Source organism: Tachypleus tridentatus, chromosome 8 (genome assembly GCF_004210375.1).
Source record: "Tachypleus tridentatus isolate NWPU-2018 chromosome 8, ASM421037v1, whole genome shotgun sequence".
NCBI lineage: Eukaryota > Metazoa > Arthropoda > Merostomata > Xiphosura > Limulidae > Tachypleus > Tachypleus tridentatus.
The window spans coordinates 6,960,346-6,983,137 of record NC_134832.1 but is presented as its reverse complement, the minus strand read 5'-3'; the positions used below and the strand labels follow the sequence as shown (position 1 = coordinate 6,983,137).

Below are 22,792 nucleotides of genomic sequence, written 5' to 3'. Positions count from 1 at the left end.
TAGTAACTGGACTACATTTTAAAGACAGTTTTGATAAATTGATTTCCAACACTTTCATTCTTTATTTTTACTATTTTATCTTATAATATAAAAAATCAATTTATAATGAAGTAACCTTGAAAAGGTTTACTAAAATTATATTAAATGTAATTGAAGTTATTCCTCTTATTACTTGTCAGAAATTCTATTTAATTAAAGATATGAGTGCCTATTTATATTTATTAGGTATGATTGTGAAACTGTGAAAATATTACTGTAACAAAATCACTTGTGACTTCAAGAAAATTTCTCCCTCTCTTATCCAAATTACTGTAAAATAACAAACATACATATATGTATGACATCTGTATTTATGGTGGGTAAACTGCTGCTGCTACTATTTAAATAGTTACTACTGTACTACCAGCACTATTATTGGTACCAAAAATTAAATAAAAAACAAAACGCAGATTTCATATACAAGACTGGACAAAGAAAAGCTGAATGTCCAAAAAGTGCTAATGTTATGAAACCAAGGTATATCTACTGGAACCAAAGCTACTGAAAGAAGAGAAATCAGCAGGACAGTAATCACTGCCACCACTTGTTGAATGCAGTTTACTTGCATATGTATTTATTGCTTAATTCCACACTATATCAAACTAAAAATAAATTATATAAAATACAGGAAATAAAACTAATAAAATTCAAATTGCATTTTGTTTAATACATGTATTTTACATACATTTAAAATTTCTGCTAAATATACAAACTCAGTTCATCAGTAATTTTGTTATAAACTGTTTCTGTATCTTCAGGAACAGGTGCATATGTAATAAATCTATATGGTATTCTATGCAGGTTTTGTACAGAAATATTTTATTTTTGGTGGAAAATATTTAAATTAATACTGTAAACCTGAGATCATTGTAATATTTTCTTTTGTGGGGTATATGTCTATTGTTTATGATTTAAGTACGGCATGAAAGAAATTAATAATATATTTGAAAAGAAAGAACAGCTCTTCAAGGTCACTTAAGAGTTGGTCCAGAGAAGGATTAGCCAAGTTCACAAGGTAGTATTTTTGGATGCTGTGGTCACATCATGGGCTCTCACACAAGCAGACATTCAGTATCATGTTGCTATTGCTTTGCAATTCTGAAACTAGTGGTCTCCACCAATGTCAAACATAAAGTCAACAGAGTAATAATACATATTTATACTGTATCTTATAAATTTTTAAAGTCATTAAAGTACTGACTATTGAGTCAGTATAGCAATACAAGATACCTAAAGTGTCTTGCTATTTTTAACAACTGGTTTACAGTTGATTTGGCATACATGAACAAGCTCCAAGCCTTGCATCTATCTGCTGTGAACTCTGATAGTGTTCCTTAACTGTAGACACCTAAAGGATAAATTTAGATATAGTGGTTATGAATATATTTGTGTGATTATATTTACATAGTCAAATAGAGAATAATGTATATGTATCATTATTATATAAACTAATCCCGCATAATAAGTAGACATCCTTGTTGAGAAAGAAGTATTCACTTATACAAAGTAAGAATAAGTACATGTGTAAGGCACTTAAATGTGTCTACTTATAAGAGATATTACCATATATCTATAATTAGATAGTTAGAACACCTCTGACAAACAAGATTAATTATTATTTCAAAATCGTGGACAAGCACAGCAACAAGTCATGACATGCTATGTTAAGCAGTAGACAGACAACCTAGACAAGATGTGATTTAAATTTATAGAAGTCACTTTGAACTTACCTTTTCATAAGCATTGTAAACATCTAGAGATGTTTCCTGCAGATGATAGCTAAGAGGCACATGTAGGCAACCAAGAATGTTAATATTAAATCAAGAATTCACTTGCTTCTCTTTTAATGTGGCTGTCCCACTGGAAAAATGAGTTTAGATCTCAATACCTGTGTCATAGATCATATACTCTAAAGCTATAATCAAATAAAGAAGTATTTGTGATAGACATGCTTGTCCACATCATTTATTGTTGCCCATCTTGTGAACTCAGATCAAGCAGCAATTTTCTCTTCTCTGCATCTGAATGATAGTTTTCAACAAACCTTCCTTCTTTGGACTGTAATTGAAGAAAACATTCACTGCTTTCATTTAATCCAAAGTGTTTTGGATCTATGGTGGCTGGCATGAATGACCAATGACAAGATTGAGTGCTTGACTGATACGTCTGGTGTAGGCTGATTTTGGTGCATGATTTCTAACCACTACTTGGACACTAACTATACTGCTTCTCATGTTTTGTGCCCCATTTATGTTTCTATGTTTTCTCATCCCATCTAGTGATATTTTCAGATGTTTTAACAGTTATTGTTCTTTATATATGCTCCAGTTATTCTTTGTAGACTTACAAAACTAAAAAACTGCCTTCACAAACATTAAAAGTTTCAGTTTCATATTGAATACAAACTGGCATCTACTCCTTATTCTGCATGTTCACTTTGTCTGCCATGACCACGTAGTACTTACATTGTGAGTAGGTATGCACCTCTCATGAAAGCTCTTTATAAAAATGAAACCAGTTCATGAAATAATTTTAAAATTGTCTTGCACAATCCTAAGATTGTAGTTTTAGAAAAGTAAGACATTTTTTCTACTGTTTATAATAAAACAGTCATTGTTTAATGTAATTAGTAATATGCACTCAAATTCAGAACAGTTCCCAGGAAATGGAAATACTTACATACCTTTTAAATGTTTATAGATTGTTTTGTAATCTTCTTTGTTTCTCATATGTGTAATTTCACATCTTTATATTTTCACTAATTTATTTTTTATTTTCCTTTCCAATTCTTTGTGCTTTATTCCTCATGCACTTATGACACCCTGTTTCTGCCAATGTGACCCCATAGTTGTTTTGGTTATTACAAGGCAAAGGTCATTTACTAACTCTTGCACATGTGAATAACCCCATATTGCTTAGAAATTTGCACAAGTCAAACTACATTAAGTTAAATGTATACAGCTATAAAATTTTCAAATATGTATTTATAAGTATAAATAATACATAATTAAAATATAAGCCTAAAACCTAAATGCAGACGGACATGTATGAAACAAAAAACACTTGCCAAACATTAGGTACACTTCAAGAGAACAATGGACTAAGCTTCTTCCCTATTTCATGCTACAAATGATTTTTGCAACCACTTATGTGGACTGTTCAATTTGCAAATTGGTAATCTCTGATTACCTGAACTTGAAAGCTGCAAACATGCAGTCACAGAGTAATCTTGTTGCCACGATACTTCAAGGTTTTCATGTAGGTTTGTGTGAGTGAGGTGTTGTGAACAGTTTTCAAAATATTAATAGAATAAAGACAAATGTGTCACAAATTAACTGCCACATGAATTTATTCCTGCACACTATAAAAGATGGCCATTATACTTGACAGTTACCAATAACTTTCATTGCATGAATTACGTTTTCAAATATTAATAGAATTAGTAATTACCCTTGATAAGTTTATATCTACTAAAAAACTGTTCATGCTGTTTGATAAAAATAATTAAAATGTCTTTGCGAACTCTTGAAAATTACACATCAATACAATGTAGCACATAATTATTCATACTTTTCATTGAAGTAAGATTCATTTAGTCCTCTAGTCTACATGTTCCCAAATGTAGACCTCCTTTGTGATGAGCTGTTTATGAATTCTTTCATAAGCTCTTCTATATTTATCTTGTCGACCTCATCTTTGTGAGTGTGACAAACTGCCACATGGTTGAGGCAGTACTGAGACAAAGTTGACCTTAACCATGTCTTCAACCGTCTTAATGCAGAAAAGCTGCATTCACATTCACAGCTGGATACTGGACATACAAGCAAAATTTTCATGAGAAGAAACACTTTATTAAACATCTGCTGGCTTGTTTCATGCATTTTACAGTAAGCATCCTTCGCACCTTTCAGAGATACTGCTTTTGTTGTTCCTTTGAACATTGGCATCTGAAACTCGAGCCATTGTGCAGAGATTTCTGGATAGAAGTTTGAAACAGAGTTGTCAATCTTGCCAGATGTGATCATGTTTTCAAGTGCCAGATATTGCCTCAAGTCATTGTTGTCTGCATTGAATCTAGTGGTCAGATGTTCTATGATTGTGTCCACAAATTCAAAATATTGGCTTCTGTAGTAATCTCTAGCTGTTGCAGAATGGTGTGCTGAGCCCATCACCTGTGATCCTTCTGGGGGGTCTGCGAATGTGTGGTAGTTCAATAGGCACCAGATCTAGGGAAGTTACCTTTTTCTTAGCTTCATCAAATATCTTGTTGTAATTTTCCTCTGTTTGCAATACCTGCAATTGCTCAACTGTCATTGTAGATGCTTCAATCATGCCAGATACTGTTGCTGATTTTGCTCGGAATGCACAGTTTAGTTCCTCTAATGGATGCTGAGCCATCAACAATCCTAAAACTGTCTTTCCTTTGTCAAATCTGTCCAAAAGACCTCATGCTTTCACTGCTACATCTGATTTTTCATTTGCTAATTCAGACAAAGAATCAACAATGTCACTGTAGTGATCATTAGCACATGTAATTGCAGATAGGCAGCACAACCAGTGTGTTGGACACAGTGGGCGGATGTATTTAACTGGACCATTGTGGCTGTCTGATGATACAATATTTTCAAAGATTGTCTTGTATATGCCTGACCTCTAAAGCAAGACACTAAGTTCATGTACCCACTTTACAGAATCTTGAACACATTCACAAGCTTCAACTGCATGTTGCATTACTAAATTAGCCTTGTGTGCTCTGCAGTGAAAAACAAAGCTGACAGTTGCTTCTCTTTTATTTTTTGCCTGGCATCCACTGTTTGCTTTCTGTCATGGTATTAGTTGTGCGTCTGGATGGTATGGCTTTCCACACTGTATCTGTGGAGTGTCAGATTTTTCATTACTGCACAAACTTGTTTCACAACTATCTGGTGGTTCATGATGTGCAATAGTTGCACAAGCATTTTCAGACTCGTCCTCTGATGAACATGGTATTTTCTCTGTATGGCAAGTTTCTATTCCTTTGCTTGAAGTTGTTGGATTATCTGCATTGTCACTTGTAGTACTAGTAACTGGCTTGCAGAACTGTCTAATATCTGAAAGTTTCAGATGCTTGTTTGTCATAATAGGAATCTGTTTCCCAGATGATTCAACAGGCTAAAATACAGTCTTTATTGAAAAACTCTAACGTACAATGAACAAAGATAGAACAGAATGGAAGTAGGACTGAACTGTACAATGTATTTAATTCGAACGCGCAAATCTCACCCTGACGACCGAGCCGACTGACCCCCTGGGCATCGCTGGGAAAATAATGTGTGCTAGTTACAACACAAGTAATTGCAAGTTTCTCGAAAAATACTTAAACAATCACAAATATATTATATTCTTGTTAAAGCTCATCAAAAGGCAAACACGTTGTGATATAATGTCTATAAGCACGTCTATTAAATAAAAACACCTAAACAAAAACTAGCAATACAATTCGAGTAGAGGCTTCAGGCCATTGAAATTGCTCCTTTTGTGTTCTAATTATACAAGAAAATACAATATTTTTACAATCTATGATAAGAGAATATATTGTTCTTTTACCGTAAAGCACCAGCACTTTATTAGGGGGGTGGTGATAATCTGAAATTTCATGGATTAATGAGGGCCACAAACACAGGGCCAATGAGCTCTGTTGTAAAATCGAGGAGGAGAGGGAGCAGAGGGGGTGATGTAGTGCGTGTCTGGATCCAAGTGGCCTGAACTTATCGTTAACTGTACACTAAAGGTACACTATGGTCAATGGCTTTGGCAGCTGAGGAGAGTAAAGCGTTCGACAATAAAATTGGCGAGACATGCATAAGAACAAATGCCGTAGGAAAACTGCACAATATACACATAAGATTGATGCAGCTACAAGCTACAAATGGCCTGCCAGATCTAGATCACAGGAGTTTATGCTTGGGAGTAATATTTTCGAATTTCATGCTCTGTTCAATCTGTTGTGATGAAAATTTTACTTAATCTTACACTACGTACAAGATGTAGGTAGATTCTGTGATAGTGCTTGCAAGCCTTGCATGTATACTTAGGCCTACTGACTGATACTTACGAACTATTGCTTAGATCGAAAAGCTTAGAAGTATGCCTGTATTGAAGATGTACATTTCGGCTATTGAAAAAGCCTACATCTAGGCCTAATTATGTAATTCGATTGGTAAGAACACTAGAATCACAAGAACAAACACGCAATTGTAGGCCTGTGTTGCAATAAAATAATTCAACAGACCAAAGACCAAACTGTAGGGGGGGATGATTGTATGCCCCAGGATCTACGCCCCTTACTGTGTTGTATTGCCAGAGAGTGATGTGTATTGGAAGCATGCTCTCTTGATTTCTCTTGAAGCTTACATCACTTTATGAATGAAGCATTGATAGTTATACCGAGCTTTCCTCTGCTTTTTGTGAAGAGTATACAGTGTATGCAGAAAAGGCCATCTAAGTGATGGTTGTATACAAACTGTTCATATTTCTTTAAACTATTAAAAGAAAGTGATTGGTGAGAACCATGCATCTGGGTTCGAGGTAAACAATATTTTGGAGATGACTTAAAATGATTTGCTACCAAGTTGTATTTCTAAGGTGAAGAAAGGTTTTCTACAGCTTTGTAAAATTCTAATCCTGTAAATGTACTGTTCAAAATAGGTTCAGTGTCATTAAAAAAACCTATTTAGTAGTTGGAATTATTGAAAATGGTTCATCTTGTGTTATAATGTCATCTGTAATGGAAGCTGAAAAGTGTTGGCAAAGCTGAGCCTCCTGCATGGGAAGGAGTTGATCTAAAAGTATTTTGAGCCATGTTGCCTGTAGCTGTCAATGGAAGGCTGTTACTTATTGAAAGGGGTGGTTGTAGAATAGTAGTTGAAGAGTCTTGTAAAACACTAGCACTGTTAAGAAAACAACATATACTCAGTCTATTTTGGGCTAGCCATTTGGCAAATACAATCCAAATTAGACTGAAGAAAGTAGGTATACAGGGTGCTTCAAAAAATGTTAACACTTATATGAGACTATCATTTTTAATGGAAAACAAATGGATGATACACTGTAACATGATAACAAATGTATGTTAATAAATTAAAAAAGTCAGATTTTCCACTTGTTTGCAATCACTGTCAACACCTGCCTGGAATCTTCTCCAGGTGGTCTCCAGAACCCAGAGGCATATTTCTTGTGGTGGTGGTGTTATTGCATTTTAAGTGTTCTGTTGGAGATACGCATGTCGTGTGGCTTGGTAACGTAAACACATTCATTTACCATACCCCACAGCCACAAATAATAAGGCATGAAATCTGGCAAACATGCTTGCCATTTCACTGGACCCCTCTGTCAATCCATTTCTGCTCAAATTTTCTACTGAGGTGAGTGTGAACATTCAAAGCAAAGTGGGGTGAAGCACCATCCAACTGAAAGTATCTGGTAGGCCAGATTTGTAGTGGCAGGTTGACCTCTGTGTAACTCTCCATCATGTGAAAGAAATCGCCACTGTTGATTTTGGTGTTTTCAAAAATATACAGCCCTACCAGTCTTGTTGCACACCAGACATTCATTTTGGGACTGTCTTGTTCATGCTCACACACAGCATGAGGATTCTTAGTACCCCAGAATACACTGTTTTGTTTTGTTTGTTCTTGTGTTTGCTGAATACCACTAGCCTGTGAATGTTAAGTTCCAAATTCTTCATCTCTAAGAAAATTTTGCAAGCTTCAACATAAGCAGCTTCATCTGCAGGACATAAGGCTTGCACAATCTGCAAATGATATGGCTGCATTTCCTGGTCTTTGTTCAAGATTCTTTATGTGATTGACAAGGGAAAACCACATTTGATACTGAATCATTTGGTTGATATCCCTGGCCTATGTAAGAAACCTTTTTGTGCAACAGCTATATTTGCAGGGGATCAGCCTGCTTGTGGTCAACCATTGGTCCTTTTAAAATTATAAGCAACTGAGCTGGTTTTGATGAACTTCTTATAAACTTGATAAATGGTCAATCTCAAGGGTGGATTGCAGTTGATATGCTCTCTGTATTTGTTGTGAACCACCATGGATGACTGAAAGATATCCAACCATGCAGCAACCTTTATTCTTTGCTCCATAGTCAATCTTGTTGCCATTCAAGTCAACTACAAGGGAAAGAAAAGAATTCTCGGAAGTGTTAACATTTTATTTGGAGTACCCTGTATTAGGCTAGATTTAGCTAGGCTGCCTAGATTGGATTCTAGTAGATATATCCTAGGCCTATATCTAGATCTAGTCAGCCTAGATCTAGATAATCTAGCCTAGTATTAGATATTTATAAGCTGTATTCTCAGGTGTAGGAGGTTTCATACTAGAACTAGCCCTAGAGATCTAGTCTACCTGTGATGAAATTTGCTGTAACAATCTTTTATGGTTTTTCCACCATGGAGGTGGCCATTTATAAGGTAGCTTAGTAGACATATAGTAGATAATGTTATGTAACAATAGATTTATTGAATTTGTGTAGCGTTAGCTACATTTATTATCTGCATCATCCTAAGTAGATATCATCATCCTATGGCTATTGATAGTTTATTTTGTTTTAGTGTTTTTGCCATGCGACCATGTATTCTAATCTGTTGCATCTAGAAATAATCATTTTCAGCAGAATATTTTAGTAGGTAAATTTTTGTCTTGACATCACTATCACTGAATGACAGTCAACCAATCTAAGTTTTCATAGTTATTATGAAGTTTACTTCTTGTATCAGAGATTTTTGTATTTAACAAATTTTAACAATGCATGTACATGTATTGATTCATGTTATTAAAGAGGAGGTATAATCCAAGAAAAGAGGGTGCAACCTCAGTGGAGGAGGGTGGTGCAATTACACCTGTGACACCCCCCAAGAATTGCCTGTTGCAACAAAGCAAGTTTGATTGTTTTCTCAAATTTTATGCTGTTAATAGAACAATAACAGCTCCCAATTCTCAAGACACCTTGTATGAGTATAAAACTTCAATTAAAATAAATTACAGAATGACAGTGTTTCAACCTGCTTCGGTCATCATCAGGTTAACCTGTATTTGACTAACCCTATGGATATTTGGTTGCTAATTGTTCATTTGAGTATCAGGGTGTTACAAAACAGTACAATATATATTTATTACATCAAGTAACTGTGTTATAGAAATCACTTGCACAAAGTCATTCAGTTGTTTCTTTAATTAAAACGTTTAACATCTTTCTTTTATTTTAAATGGTGTGAAAAATTATTTTTATATATAGAATTGTTTATATTTCCATTAATTTTGAAAATATTTATTATTTAGCAATAATAAATTAACAGATTAAAAATGCTTTGTATGGTTGTTTGTATTTCACTCAAAGCTAATTGAAAGCTGTCTGTGCTGTCCATCCTAATTTGAAGTGATAGGCTAGAGAGAAGGCAACTAGTCTATGCCACCCATGATGAATCCATTGCTCCCAAACTATGGAGCACAATGTTTTCTTATTTATTTGCACCAACAGGACACAAAAGATAGGCGCTAGGATCCATTGTCAGGCCAAATCATATAGATTTAGAAAAGTGTTCATGACAATTTTTATAAAAAAAAAAATCATGATTTCATTTATGAATTGCTATTTGTACTCTTATAACGATGAGAATAGAAGCTATAAAAGGTTAACAAAGTTAAACTATTCAGTAATGCTTGTCCTGTGTTAATTACAGCATATTTTGTGCTCTCTTGTTTTTTGTTGCTCTATTTATATATCATCCTTGAATCTGTAAAATAAATATTTTTAGATGTAAAGCCATATTTCCCAAGCTAATAATTAATACTTATCACCTAATATTGTTGTTTATTGTGGAAAATCTTGTAATTTTTTATGTATAATACTTCTAAGGTACTGAGAAATATAGCTTTTTCCTTTTATATAAAAATATGTTCTTTGATATACAGAAATAACTAGAAAGCTTTTGAAACTGTTATCAGAACTTTAACTTAGCAACTATTTAGTTGTTTTTGTGCAATTCGTATATATATATATGTTATAATTGGAAAGTGAACATACTTTAAGAATAATAATGCATGTTAAATCATTATTTCAGTGTACTTTTAACATTACTGAAATGCCAGATTTGTTGTGTAACCAGTGTTTCTAAGAAATTAACCTTGAATGACTGGTCAGATCTGACCCCAAACTGTCATTCAGTTTTTTGTTTTGTTTTTTTATGGTCATAGACTTGGCAGTTTTTAAAATAATAATTTAGTAATTATTCTTCTTAGAGACAGTATCATTTCTTAATGTAAATTTAACACATTTGAAAGAAAAAATTGTTTCTAAGAATTTGAATACTACTAATATTTCTTGTTTTTTTTTAAGTATTTGAATAATATTACTTAATTTTTCACAGTTCTACTTGAATTATAAAAATTGTATAATATTATGTCACTAAATCATGTGATATAAAAATTACTTATTTATGCAATCAGTTAGTGTTTGTATTGTTTTGTTTCACATTTAAATAGTGTGACTATTGGAATGTTCCCAGAATTCATTTGTATTTAAGGTGTCCCAAATTATCAAACTATTTTAACAGTTTAAGACATGTAGTTGTGCTTTGTGTTTAGTTTCATTTTTCCATAATATTTCATGCAAAGTATGTTATAAGTTTTACCTTTTTCAGTAATTATGAAAGATTGGATAAATAAACTAACTCCTCTGGATACAGTTGCCTAACCAAAGTAAACAGAATAAAAGTTGAACTTAATTTCTGATAATCTAAACCTAAAATCAATGAGATAATTGAACTATATGCATTCTGATTGTTTATTCTGCATGCTTTCTCTGAGTGACTTAACAAAAAGATGTTTATTCCTAACCTGTTTAAGTAAACTGGAAATGTAGTGTACAGTGTTCTTGTAAATTTGAGAAAATTAGCTTTTTCTTGTATTAAAAAAAATAGTTAAAAACTGCCTGTATTTAATCCATGATGATGAGAAAACCCACTTGTAGAGAAAATTATATATGTAAAAACGGCTGATATGGATAGAGAAAGCACTATGTAGAGGAGCGAACCTGACCAAAAAGGTTGAAACATTGTTCGCTCCTCTACATAGTGCTTTCTCTATCCATATCAGCCGTTTTTACACATACAATTGTTTGTATTTAAATGTTTCATAGATGTAGTAACTTTCAAAATACGTTTTTCACCATGTATTCCCCCTGTATTATACTTGTAATCTGGCTTGTGATTAATGAACCATCTGTTTCTTACACTATAAATTGTTATGTATATACTGGGTATGCTTGTGAGGTAAAAGTACTCTGAGGAGTTTTGGTGTCTTGTTGTTTCTACTTCATATAAATAAATAAACTTAAGTATTTTTCTTTGTCAGAGTTTCACTTATCTTTCTTCCAGTAACTGCTCTTAAGTAATACTATCACAAAAGTATTGAATCAGATGAGATTAGCATTTCTTTTCTGTGTTTCTCAAAAGCTTTTAGTTTAACAGGTAATTGTAAAGCATTTAATTTTATAAAAAATTTATAGACTAGTTTTTTGTAGCATTCTCTGCTAATTCAGAAGAAACTTTTTATAGGCAGTATTTGTTTATACAGTCTTGATAGCATAGGGGTTCACTGGAATTTTTATAAGACACTATCCATGGGTTAAGCAGAGGGACCATAACCGTATAATCCCAATGAATACAAGACTGTGATTAAAAATAAAGCTTCAATTCATAGTTTAAATTCTCTGCAAAGTTCTTGACATTTTCATTTCATATACCTTTTAGACTTCATGGACCTTCAAAACCTTTTGAAACATAGTGGTCATATATGTCTTGTATGTGGTAGGTATTGTATGGAACTGTGGGCATTGCTTTCCAATTTAGATATTGAGGTAAACCAAGCCTTGGGTACAATTAGATTAAACTTTTAATAGAGCATAATCTCTATTGTATAGTTATTTAGCTATCATTTTTATACTTTTTTTTTTTTTTTTTTTTTTTTTTACGATTATAACGGAATGAAAATATCTGAAACAGAAGTTTCAAATTGGGTAGATTTACCTCTGAAATACTTTAAGCTTTTCTCTGCTGAGTTTGAACTTATGCTATCAACAAAATGTAACTCAAAATTTCCAGATGTTCTTCATGCACTGCAGGGTATTCTGCACTATCCACTGACTGGACCAAGGCTTCAATACAAGAGGTATATATATATAATGAAATTATATAATTACATTTAAATGAAGTTAAATAAGTAAACAAAATCATGAGGAACGACTGCATTAAAAAACAGCAAATCCCAACATCTGATTAATTATATTATGACCATAAACTTTTAAGCCATAAACATATTTGGTTTAATTTTAATAAATTGCATAAATATATCAAAAATATATATTTCACTTTTGTAAGTGTGAAACCCAGTATTACAATGTGTGTCACATACATGTATGAACTTCAACAGATCAACATATTGATCAGTTATTTCTGCACAAAAGCTTATGGTATTTTCTGCACAAAGAATGAAATACATATATTTAAACATTGTAACATGACTTACAAGTTTTATGGATTCTGCAAAAAACTTTTATGCAGGTATTTTTAGTTAAAATCATTATAAACAGGATGTGAATAATCATAAACTTCTGCTAGTCCTTTAGACACAATGAACACTCTTTCCTTGCAATTTATTGAGCAAGTATCAAAGGATCTTGCTTAATTTCTGCTTTATCTCCAAAATGTAGATTGTATTGAAAGTCATAGCTGTGATGGAATTTCAGTTGTGGGGAGGTTGGAGAAAGGTATCTCAGAGATAATTACTTGTTCTAAAATCATTTTAATTTTAAAATTGTAAAACTCAAGTCAGGTAGACTTACTTCTTCAATCCTTGAAATCACAATATCCACATTGTAAAGGAAGTGGGAATAGATGAACGTAAAAGGAAAATATAAGCTACAGGGAAGAAGCATAATAACCTAGACTATAAGAAATATGTAGCCAAGCAGAGGCAGTGTAATACATAACCAGAAAATAATTTGCTAGTTTAGAAAATTATTAGAGAAATAGACAAGCCTTATGAAAGACTCTATCTAAAAAATACTTAGAAGGCATTCTGGTCAATATGATACTTCATATAAAATGGTCAGTTTTATAAGTGGTACATGAAAATCATGTAATTGAAATAAGTAAGAGAAAAACTAGTATTGGCAAAATTGTTCTTGAAGAATAAGAATTACAGAACTCACAAGTACCAGTGAACAATGCAAGAACAATTTATACAACTCCTAGGCATACATTTCAATTTCAAAATCATTAATTTAAAAATATACGAATATCTTATATTTGCAGTAAGTTATATACTGCATTTATGTACTTTCACATACATTTTTTGAATTTTAAACCTTTCTAATCTTCACTTTTGAGCCAAGGTACTGAAATCAGAACATTTGACAACTTGGCTCATATTTTACTGTCAATGCTTTTTCTTTCAAGGGCCACAGTATTTAAAATATTTTTCTTTAATACAACTTTTAACTTGAACAGTGTTTTTGGATATGGTAAGCTGTTGTTTAATTTTCTTTTACTATTCCTTTATGTTATTTACATTGTTTTAGTGCTTTTATAGTTCTTTGAAACACTTTTTGGGACATTTAATTTTTTTACTTGCCTTGTTTGGTAGGTAATTTTAATTTCCATATAGTGTTACACATCTAACTTAACCTAATTGTTATTTATGTATCATGGTATATACTGTTTGTTGTTTCTTTCAGGAGTGAGTTTTTAAAAAATTTAGGAATGGCATGGTCAGGTGGTTAGGGCCACAGTTTCAAATCTCATTATGCCAAAATTCCTTGCTCTTTAAGTCATGGGTATGAAATAATGTGATGGTCAATCCCACTATGTGTTGGTAGAAGAAGAGAGTAGCCCAAAGTTGGCTGTGAGTGGTGATGACAAATTGCCTTTACTATTGTTTTTTACTGCTAAATTTAAGAGTGGCTAGTGCAAATAGCCCTTGTGCAAAATTCAAAACAAACTAGCAACTTGGAAAAAAATTAAACCTTTTTTTTTTTTCTATAACATACTCTTCTCATTATAACCAAGAGGGTGATTTTCAGCATGCAAAAATTCAAAAGATAGTAACTATTATTTAAGTACAGGCTTATATGTAAGATGACTGAAGTATTATTAGCTTCAGAATGGCTAATATATTCTATGAAATTGTTATTCCATTACAATTTGGTGCTAAACTTGCATAGTTCTTGATATGAAGCAGAATGAATGGCTCAAAATCTAGAGTATTGTATTTAAAATAATCAGTATTTCTAAAAAGGAAGTGTCAATTTATATTCTTATTTAGAAAGTGTTAAGCAATTTTATTGTAACCAACTGTAAACTATTACGTTGGTCTGTAAAACTTAATTTTTGAATGCTTTGAAATATTTTGTACATACTATAAGAATTTAACAAATAATTTTGTGGGTTTTGATATTCAAAAATAAACATCTCAGCATATCCTAATTGATTACTAATGTAAAACACACTTTAAACAAGACATATTCAATTTTCCTAAAGTAATTTTGTTTTTAAGTTGGTCTAATATTAATACTTACTTTTAATCTTGCATTTAGTTTATCTGTAGCTTATATACAGGGTGTTCAGAAAGTCACTGTGCAGTTTTGTAATCATATTTTATTCAGTCTGTTTCAAGCCAGCAACTGATAGCAGTGTTTAGATACAAAATAAGAAGGATCCAGGCCTGTATTGATGCCAACGGGGGCCACTTTCAACATTATTTATAATTGTCATTCATATTTACCTCCTGTATTCTATATTGAAACATGTCTGTTAATAAATATATAAGTGCACAGTGACTTTCTGAACACCCTGTAATATCACTTAGGCTTTATAGAGAATTTTAAAATGAAAATTGAAACTTCAACGGTATGCCTCATTACTTGTTTTTATTAGGGAACCCATATAAAAATTAAATAAGAAGCTTCATTACTTTTACTCATTAAGGAAATCTTAGTAAGCATTAAACAATATGCTTCATTACTTGTGTTTCTTAGGTAACTCTTAGCAAACATTAAACAATATGCTTCGTTATTTGTGTTTATTAGGGAACTCTTAGAAAAAATCCGAAACTTTGAAGACCAGGAACTTGCTATTGGACCTTCCAACAAGAAAGATCAATTTTCTCCAAAAAAATCAAATAAGCTTGAGCCTTTAAGTGAGGTACAAGGCCCAGCAAAACTTCTTCAAACTGTGAGTATAATACTGAAAATATACAATTTTTAATAGTTCTCCAGTAAAATTTGATATAAAAATATTGTTTTACCTTCAATATTTTAACAGAAATAAAAATAACATTTTTTTTTTTTTTAAAGTTGAGAAAATAAAGTACATCTTGAAATACAAGTACATCCTCAAAGAATTCCAGTGAGTAACAGAGAAGTCTAAATCTTAAGTACAACCTCAAAAGGTTATAATATTATTTATCTGGAATATCCTGTTACTTGTGCACATACTGGCATTATCATGTACAGCACAAATTTCATTTGTACCAAAGGCATTTATAAAATTCAAGATTTGTGTAGAAACAGATACCAGACACACACAACTAGCGACTAATTATCAGCTTATAAAGATATATGGCATACACTAATACTTCTCAGATTTGTACTGATAATTGTTAAACATGATACATGTCTTGCCATTTAGAAAACTTACTACTGATATTTTCAAATGAAATGGATTTCTTCAGGATATTAGGTCTACTATATATTAGAGTATTGCTGAGTTTAGCTAAAACTGATTTGATGCAAAGAAATAGACTGCACTTAATGTATAACACATACAATGAAAACATTATTCATTCATAGATCAAACATGGTGTATGTGTGTACTTTCTTAAGAATACTTCAGTGTTGCATTGCACAGGATTTATTAGTTGATTAGACAAGCTTTTTGTCCTCAAGATGTATTCCATTTAACCAAATCACTTTAGATCTGGAATATTTAAGTTTAATGCTTTTATGCCAAATGGAAAAATGACAGACATGATGAACTCTTTTTGTCTGATGCAATAGCAAGCAATGCTTCCTCATGCGTAGGCTATCTGATGGAGAATTTCCTGATACCCAGACTTCATATGATCTCTGCTTGACCAACACTTTTAGTTGAGAAATTCACTGTCATCCTTGTTGCACAAATTACTCTCATTCCTCTCCATACCATCTTGTTATAATATGGATAGAGCCTGTTCAATAGGAAAGACTGGAATAGACTACAAAACTAACTCCTACACATACAATCTGACTCAGCTTAGAATATGTCAGTTCTTACCTTTCATCATTAAATCATACTAACATGTACAATGTCTCTCCTTAGGGACTTTTTTTTAGTTGCTGGTTTAGTAACTGTCTTGGGTCAGTCTATTTTTTGTTACTTTCCACCATTCACAGGTTGCATTTTCATGCATTATTAATCACTTTATACTAAAACAGTGTCAAGAAGACTTTTAAAAAGCTGTTTGCATATAAAATATTTTAATCTGTCTGACCTAAAGTATTCTGTCACAACCAAAAAAACACTGGGTTTGCCCAAGGCTATGTTTGTTATAGCTAATATGTATGAATTTCATTTACTACCTAGAGTTTTACCTACTCTAAGATATTTTAACTTTATCCAATTAATATTTTTTACACAATTAAAACATGTGTGTGTGTTTTTCCTTTATTCAAATCTATCCTTCAAGTGAGCTGCCCAATATTTCAATGTTAAAATTGAAACATTCAGCATGATTAATGAAAACATGAGGTACATTGTATATTCAAACCGACCATTTTCAGTCTGTAATCACAATTACCTCCCCTTGGTGTGGATTCCTGTACGTGGTGAAGGGACCTCCCAGGGATGGTTCTCTTTTTTTCAGTTTACCTGCTCTGGGATATAAACATCCACCCACATGTTTGCCGTGCATGGCAACCCGTGAAGGGGAGGAGAGGATCCTGATGGTTGAGGGGTCCAACCCTAACATACTACTTTGAACTTTAATTCCTGTAGATGGGCAGCCTAGGATCAATCGGCTGGCCCACTCAGGCTAGGGTCAACCAAGTACCAGTGTTGGATGTTCTCAGCAGGTGTTGTGGACATCTTATCTGATGCTAGTGTTTGGGTATAGTGCTCACAAAACCCTGGTATTGCTGCAGTGTCCTTGTTTGGCATTGTAGTGCATTCCCTCATAGGGCTCCATGGTGGATGGAGTCAGTGAGCACTGAAATTTCTCTTTCTTTATTATGGATACTTCAAGTAAAAATCTTAATAAAATAGTGAAAAAACAACCTATAGGTAAACAACCACATTTTGAAGATTCTGAGCAGCAATCCTCACCATCTGTACCACATGTTGTATCTCATTTTCTTATATTGCATTCACTTTCAGACAAACCTTTAGGGCAGATGTCTCCCTTTTTCACCCAGAAGGGACTAGAGGGATGTGCTGGCTCTCCAAAGTCAGTAAAGAAGCTTTAATCTGGTGACATATTGATGGAAACATCCACATATCAACAGAGTGAACTCCTCTTGCATTCAAAGACAATTGGGGATACACCTATTGAGCTTACACCTCATGCTACTTTGAATTTCACAAGGAGTTATTGTTGAGAGGGATTTGAAGAACATCCCAGAGTCAGAGATTCTCACTGGTTTCTCCACCTAAGTAGTTTCGGCAGTGAGATGTATCTCTACTCGCATAGATGGAATTATCATGTCGACCACTGTCTACATTTTGACATTTACATCACCACATCCACCTGCCACCATCATGGCAGGTTATCTTAATTGCAGAGTATGGCCATACATTCCAAACCCTTTCCGATGTTTCCAGTAAGGAAAAACAGACATGGTCATAAACAGAAGGGTTCTCCACCCAAATTGCCTACACATGAATAAAAATTACCACCCTGATACAATGGAACTGTTGAGGTTTACTTTCTAATCTGGATAACATCAAAACACTGATAGCCTTCTACCATCCTGTATGTCTTTTTTTAAAGGAAACATTTCTGAAACCTGCTGATACAGTCACCTTTCGGCAGTTTTTTTGTACAGGAATGACAGACTGGGTGATGGACAAGTGCATGGAAGGGTGGCACTGTTGCTTGATTAGCATGTGTCCACCCTGTCTTTGCCACTTGTCACACCCTTTGAAGCCATAGCCATCCATGTTTTCTTGGGTTGTACTATCACTGCTTGTTCTCTCTACCTGTCACTTGGAAAGATGTATGATCAGTCAGACCTTGATGCTCTCATTGTACAATTGCCGTCTCCCTTTTTCATCCTGGGGGACTTTAATGGACATCATCCTCTCTGGGAAAGTGCTGATATTGCTAGGAGGGGTCACTCTGTAGAGTGTATGCTCTCTGATTACAACCTTTCTCTTTTCAAAACTGGTTCTTTTACTTATATTCAGGCACGTAGTCAGTCCTTTACTGCTATTGATCTCTCAATTTGCTCCCCTTCATTATTCTCCCATTTTTCATGGAGGGTTGATAATAATCCACGAGGCAGTGATTATTTTCCTATAATTTTGAGATAGACTGGCCATGGTCAATGCCACCTGAACCGCCTACCCTGGTGGAAGCTGGATCACGCAAACTGGTGCTCTTTCACTGCTCTTGCAGAACTTTTTCCTCTCATCATCTGTAAGCCATCAATAGACGACTGTGTGGCAACAGTAACTGACAATATTATACAAGCAACTGCTGAATGTATTCCTAAACCCTCGACACATTTTCCACTATATCCTCATCCAAGGTGGTATCCTGCCTGCCACATGAATGGAAGGCTTAAAAACAAGCCTGCGACACATTCCATAGATATCCAACACCCTCGAACTTCATTGCATTACAGCAAGACCGTGCACATGCTCGGTGGGTGAGATGTCAAAGCCAGAAAGAATCTTGGATTAAGTTCACAACTGGCATATCTTCTTCCACCAGTTTCAAAGTCATATAGGACAAGATTTGAAAGGTCAGTGGGCAATATAATTCTGCCCCCCTCTCGATGTTGCTCTCTGATGGCCAAAAAGTAGCTGATACCCAGAGCATCATTGATAATCTAGGTGAAAGCTTTTGCCAGATATCTAGCACTTCTGCTTTTTAGCCATCAAGCCTTGGGCAGAGTAATCACCCCTTTCCTTTCGAGCTGATTGTCTCTATGAATGTAATCATCTATTTACCCTGGTGGAGCTCAAACTGGCCCTTCATCAGTCTGGTAGCACATCAGTTGGACCTGATGATGTACACTATGACATGCTGCACTATCTATTTCATGCTTCTCTTGCTGTTTTTCTGATTGTTTCTAACTGGATTTGGCAGGATAATGTTTTTCCTTATGCCTAGCACCAGACTATTGTCCTACCTTTCTCTAAGCCTTGGAAGGATCCTAAGATTCCTTCAAACTACCATCCAGTTGCTTTGACAAACCGTTTCTGTAAGACCTTAGAGAGGATTGTTAATGATACACTTGTTTGGTTCCTCCAATCAAACAACCTCCTCTTGCCCACCCATTGTTGGTTCTGATGACAGCACTCCATCATGGACCACCTGATTTGACTTGAAATGTCAATCAGAGAAACCTTTCTCAAACAAAAACATCTTGTATAAATATTCTTTTACATTGAGAAGGCTTATGATACAGTATGAAGGTATGGCATTTTGTAAGACCTCCGTATATGTGGGTTACGTGACTATTTGCCCATTTTTATTAAAAATTTTTTAATGAACAGGAGATTCCATGATCCTGTGGGTTAGACACTTTCTTGTTCTTTTCTACAGTAATTTGGAGTCCCTCAGAGCTGTGTTCTGAGTGTCATACTTTTCAGTATAAAAATTAATGCCATCACTGAACAACTCCCTCTCACTGTTGTAGAAGAGCTCTGTGTTGACGACTTTCACATCTCATGTCAGTCGTTGAACATGAGGTATATTGAGCGGCAGCTAAAGACTGCCCTCAATCATTTACTGAAGTGGACCACAGCAAATGGCTTTAACTTTTCTCTTTCTAAAAACCGTTTGCATGCACTTTTGCTGCCAACAGGGTATTCATCCTGATTCTGAACTCTGTATCAGTGAAGTTGTGCTGCCTGTGGACCCTGAGACAAAGTTCTTGGGGCTTATCTTAGCTACAAGTCAATTGCACAAGAGCACTGAATATTCTCCATGTCCTCTCTTCCACCACTTGGGGAGCGGATCAGTGTTCTGTGCTAAAGATATATCATGCTTTTATTTGATCAAAACTCTACTATGGATCACTGGTCTATGGCTCTGCCAGACCCCCATGGCCTTAAAGTTGCTGGACCCTATTCATCATCAAGGACTTTGGCTCTGCACTGGGGCTTTCTGCACTTCCCAAGTTCACAGCTTATACATAGTCTCATGGACCTTTTTTGCACCTCTGCCATTTGCAACTGTCTTTACTATATGCTTTGAAACTTCTTTTCTCACCAAAGCATCCCGCCTGGGGTTGTGTTTTCCTTCCCTGGTGAGCCATACTTTTTCAGAACAGACGGTCTGCCATTGCTCCTTTTGACCTTTGTATCCAGGCACAGTTGAATGAACTGGGCCTATCTTTGGATAACATTGCTGTAACCACTAGTCAGCACATCCCACCATAACTTCTTACAGTCCCCAATTGTGACCTATCATTGAGTAATCTGAGAAAAGTAGACACTCCCCGATTGGAAATACTGTCTGCTATTTACTGAACATCTTTTGATCCATCCTTCCATTCCTATTTATATTGATGGTTTTAAATCAGTTGACTGTGTGGGCTCTGCCATGGTTTGTTTGTGATTTGGTGGTTGTGCGCAGACTCCCCTCTACAGCTTGTGTGTTCACTGCTGAACTGTACACCATTTCTCTTGCCCTGTATCACATAGAAGCTAAGCAGTACTCAAACTGCACTATTTATACTGACTTGCTTACTTCTCTACTGGCCCTGGAATCGCTTCACATTGGTTCACACCCTGTTCTCGCCAATATTCAAAACCGACTGGCCCATTTCTCTTCAACATCTACTTCTATCCAGTTTTTCTGGATACCGGGCCACGTTGGTCGACACCACAACTAAATTTATCTGCTCTGGCACTATCACTGCTGTGTCTGTTCCATACATGGACTATGGTCCTGATTTCAAGGCTCGGCTCCATGCCAGCTGGCAGTCGAGTTGGAGTGAGCAATGCGAAAAAAAACATGCTTTGTCAAATAAAACCCTATATTGGACTTTGGCCGTCTTGCTTCCGTAAGGATTGGAAAGAGGAAGTTGTTTTAACTAGACTATGTATTGGTGACACTTTTTTAACTCATAGTTTTCTTTTATCTAGAACTGATGCACCAGCGTGTAGTTTGTGTAACACTCAGATCACAATAAGCCACATTTTACTCTCTTGCCGTCGTTACAATTCTCAACGACAGCACCATCTTAAACATGTTCTGTCCCAAGGTTTGTTTATAATGTTAAACAGTGTTATTGGTGATGGTGACACTGCCAACCTTGGTAATGTTTTTAGTTTTTTAAAGGCCATTCATCTTTTTAATGCCATTTAAGTTTTTAGTTTATACATTACACCTTTTTTAATGTGGCACCCTTTTAAAAATTACAGTTCATCTAGTTCGATTTGAAATTAGAAACCAGCCATAACATTAAATAACTTGAACCAGGACTGGAAAGGCCACCTTCATGTGACTAATGCTGCTGTTTGAACTACCCATTAGTCATCCTGGTGAATTATTATTATAATTTTGCTACACGTCCTTTAAAACTTTTTTGTTACTTTACTTTTTTGAAAATGGCCATAACATCAAATAACTCGGAACCAGGACTGGAAAGGCCAACCTCAGATGACTGACAGTGCTTTTTGTACTTACTTGTTAGTCTTCCTGGCGAGTTATGATAATTACAGTTATGCTACAGAAAGTCCTTTGCAACATAAATTACTGTAGTTTTTCTCTTAACATTGTAGACTAGATGTAAACACTGGTTTTATGCTATTTATGTGTTGTTGTTTTTAACTTTGTTTTACCTTAATTTCCTTTTATGAATTTTACTAAATTTACTTTTAACTTTTACCAGATGTTTGGCACAGATAGCCTAGCTGCTTTGTGCCACAAAATACTAAATCAACCAACCAACCACAATTAACTTCATCACAAAGTCTTAACACATTGATCAGATCCATTGTTTCTACATACACACATTGCTTACTGTTGTGATACATTTATTATTTGCTCATTTATGTTATTTAACACTCTTCAGTGTCTTCAAATAATGTTTGTATGCAAGTGTAGGCCCACAAACATACACTTATTCATATAAATGTATCATAATTGCACATTGTTGCATATTATTGTAGTTTATAACACACTGTCTTTGAATCCTCCACAGATTACTTCTGGCAGCCTTCTCTGGTTATTTTCTGAAGGTATCACTTGGTAGCTGTGGTATGTAATGTGTTGCTGTCTAGGAGTCATCAAATTCAACTCTGTTTACTTGAATGGCATCACAAAGTAATTAATGACATGATTCAGTCAGACTAAGACTTTTCAGCCATGATTAATATTGTAATTGTGATTACTGTAGCTGTGGTATATGCTCAGCAGGTATAAATCTTTATCACTGCATGAAGAATGACCACACGTTTTCTAGGTGAAATGGGGAATGTGGGTTGATT

The 22,792-nt window shown here is 34.5% G+C and overlaps 1 protein-coding gene across 5 annotated transcripts in view; it reads left to right on the top strand.

Moving 5' to 3' along the window:
* Positions 1 to 22,792, top strand: part of LOC143258474 (leucine zipper transcription factor-like protein 1) — a 121,671-nt gene that overhangs the window by 56,744 nt on the left and 42,135 nt on the right. For all 5 annotated transcript variants that reach the window (XR_013032307.1, XM_076517496.1, XM_076517498.1 and 2 more), the window contains exon 4: positions 15,181 to 15,325. Coding sequence is in view for 4 of the 5 variants with exons in the window: in XM_076517496.1 (XP_076373611.1) it covers positions 15,181 to 15,325 (145 nt within the window). In the remaining variant the exon portion in view is untranslated. The remainder of the gene's footprint in view (positions 1 to 15,180; positions 15,326 to 22,792) is intronic.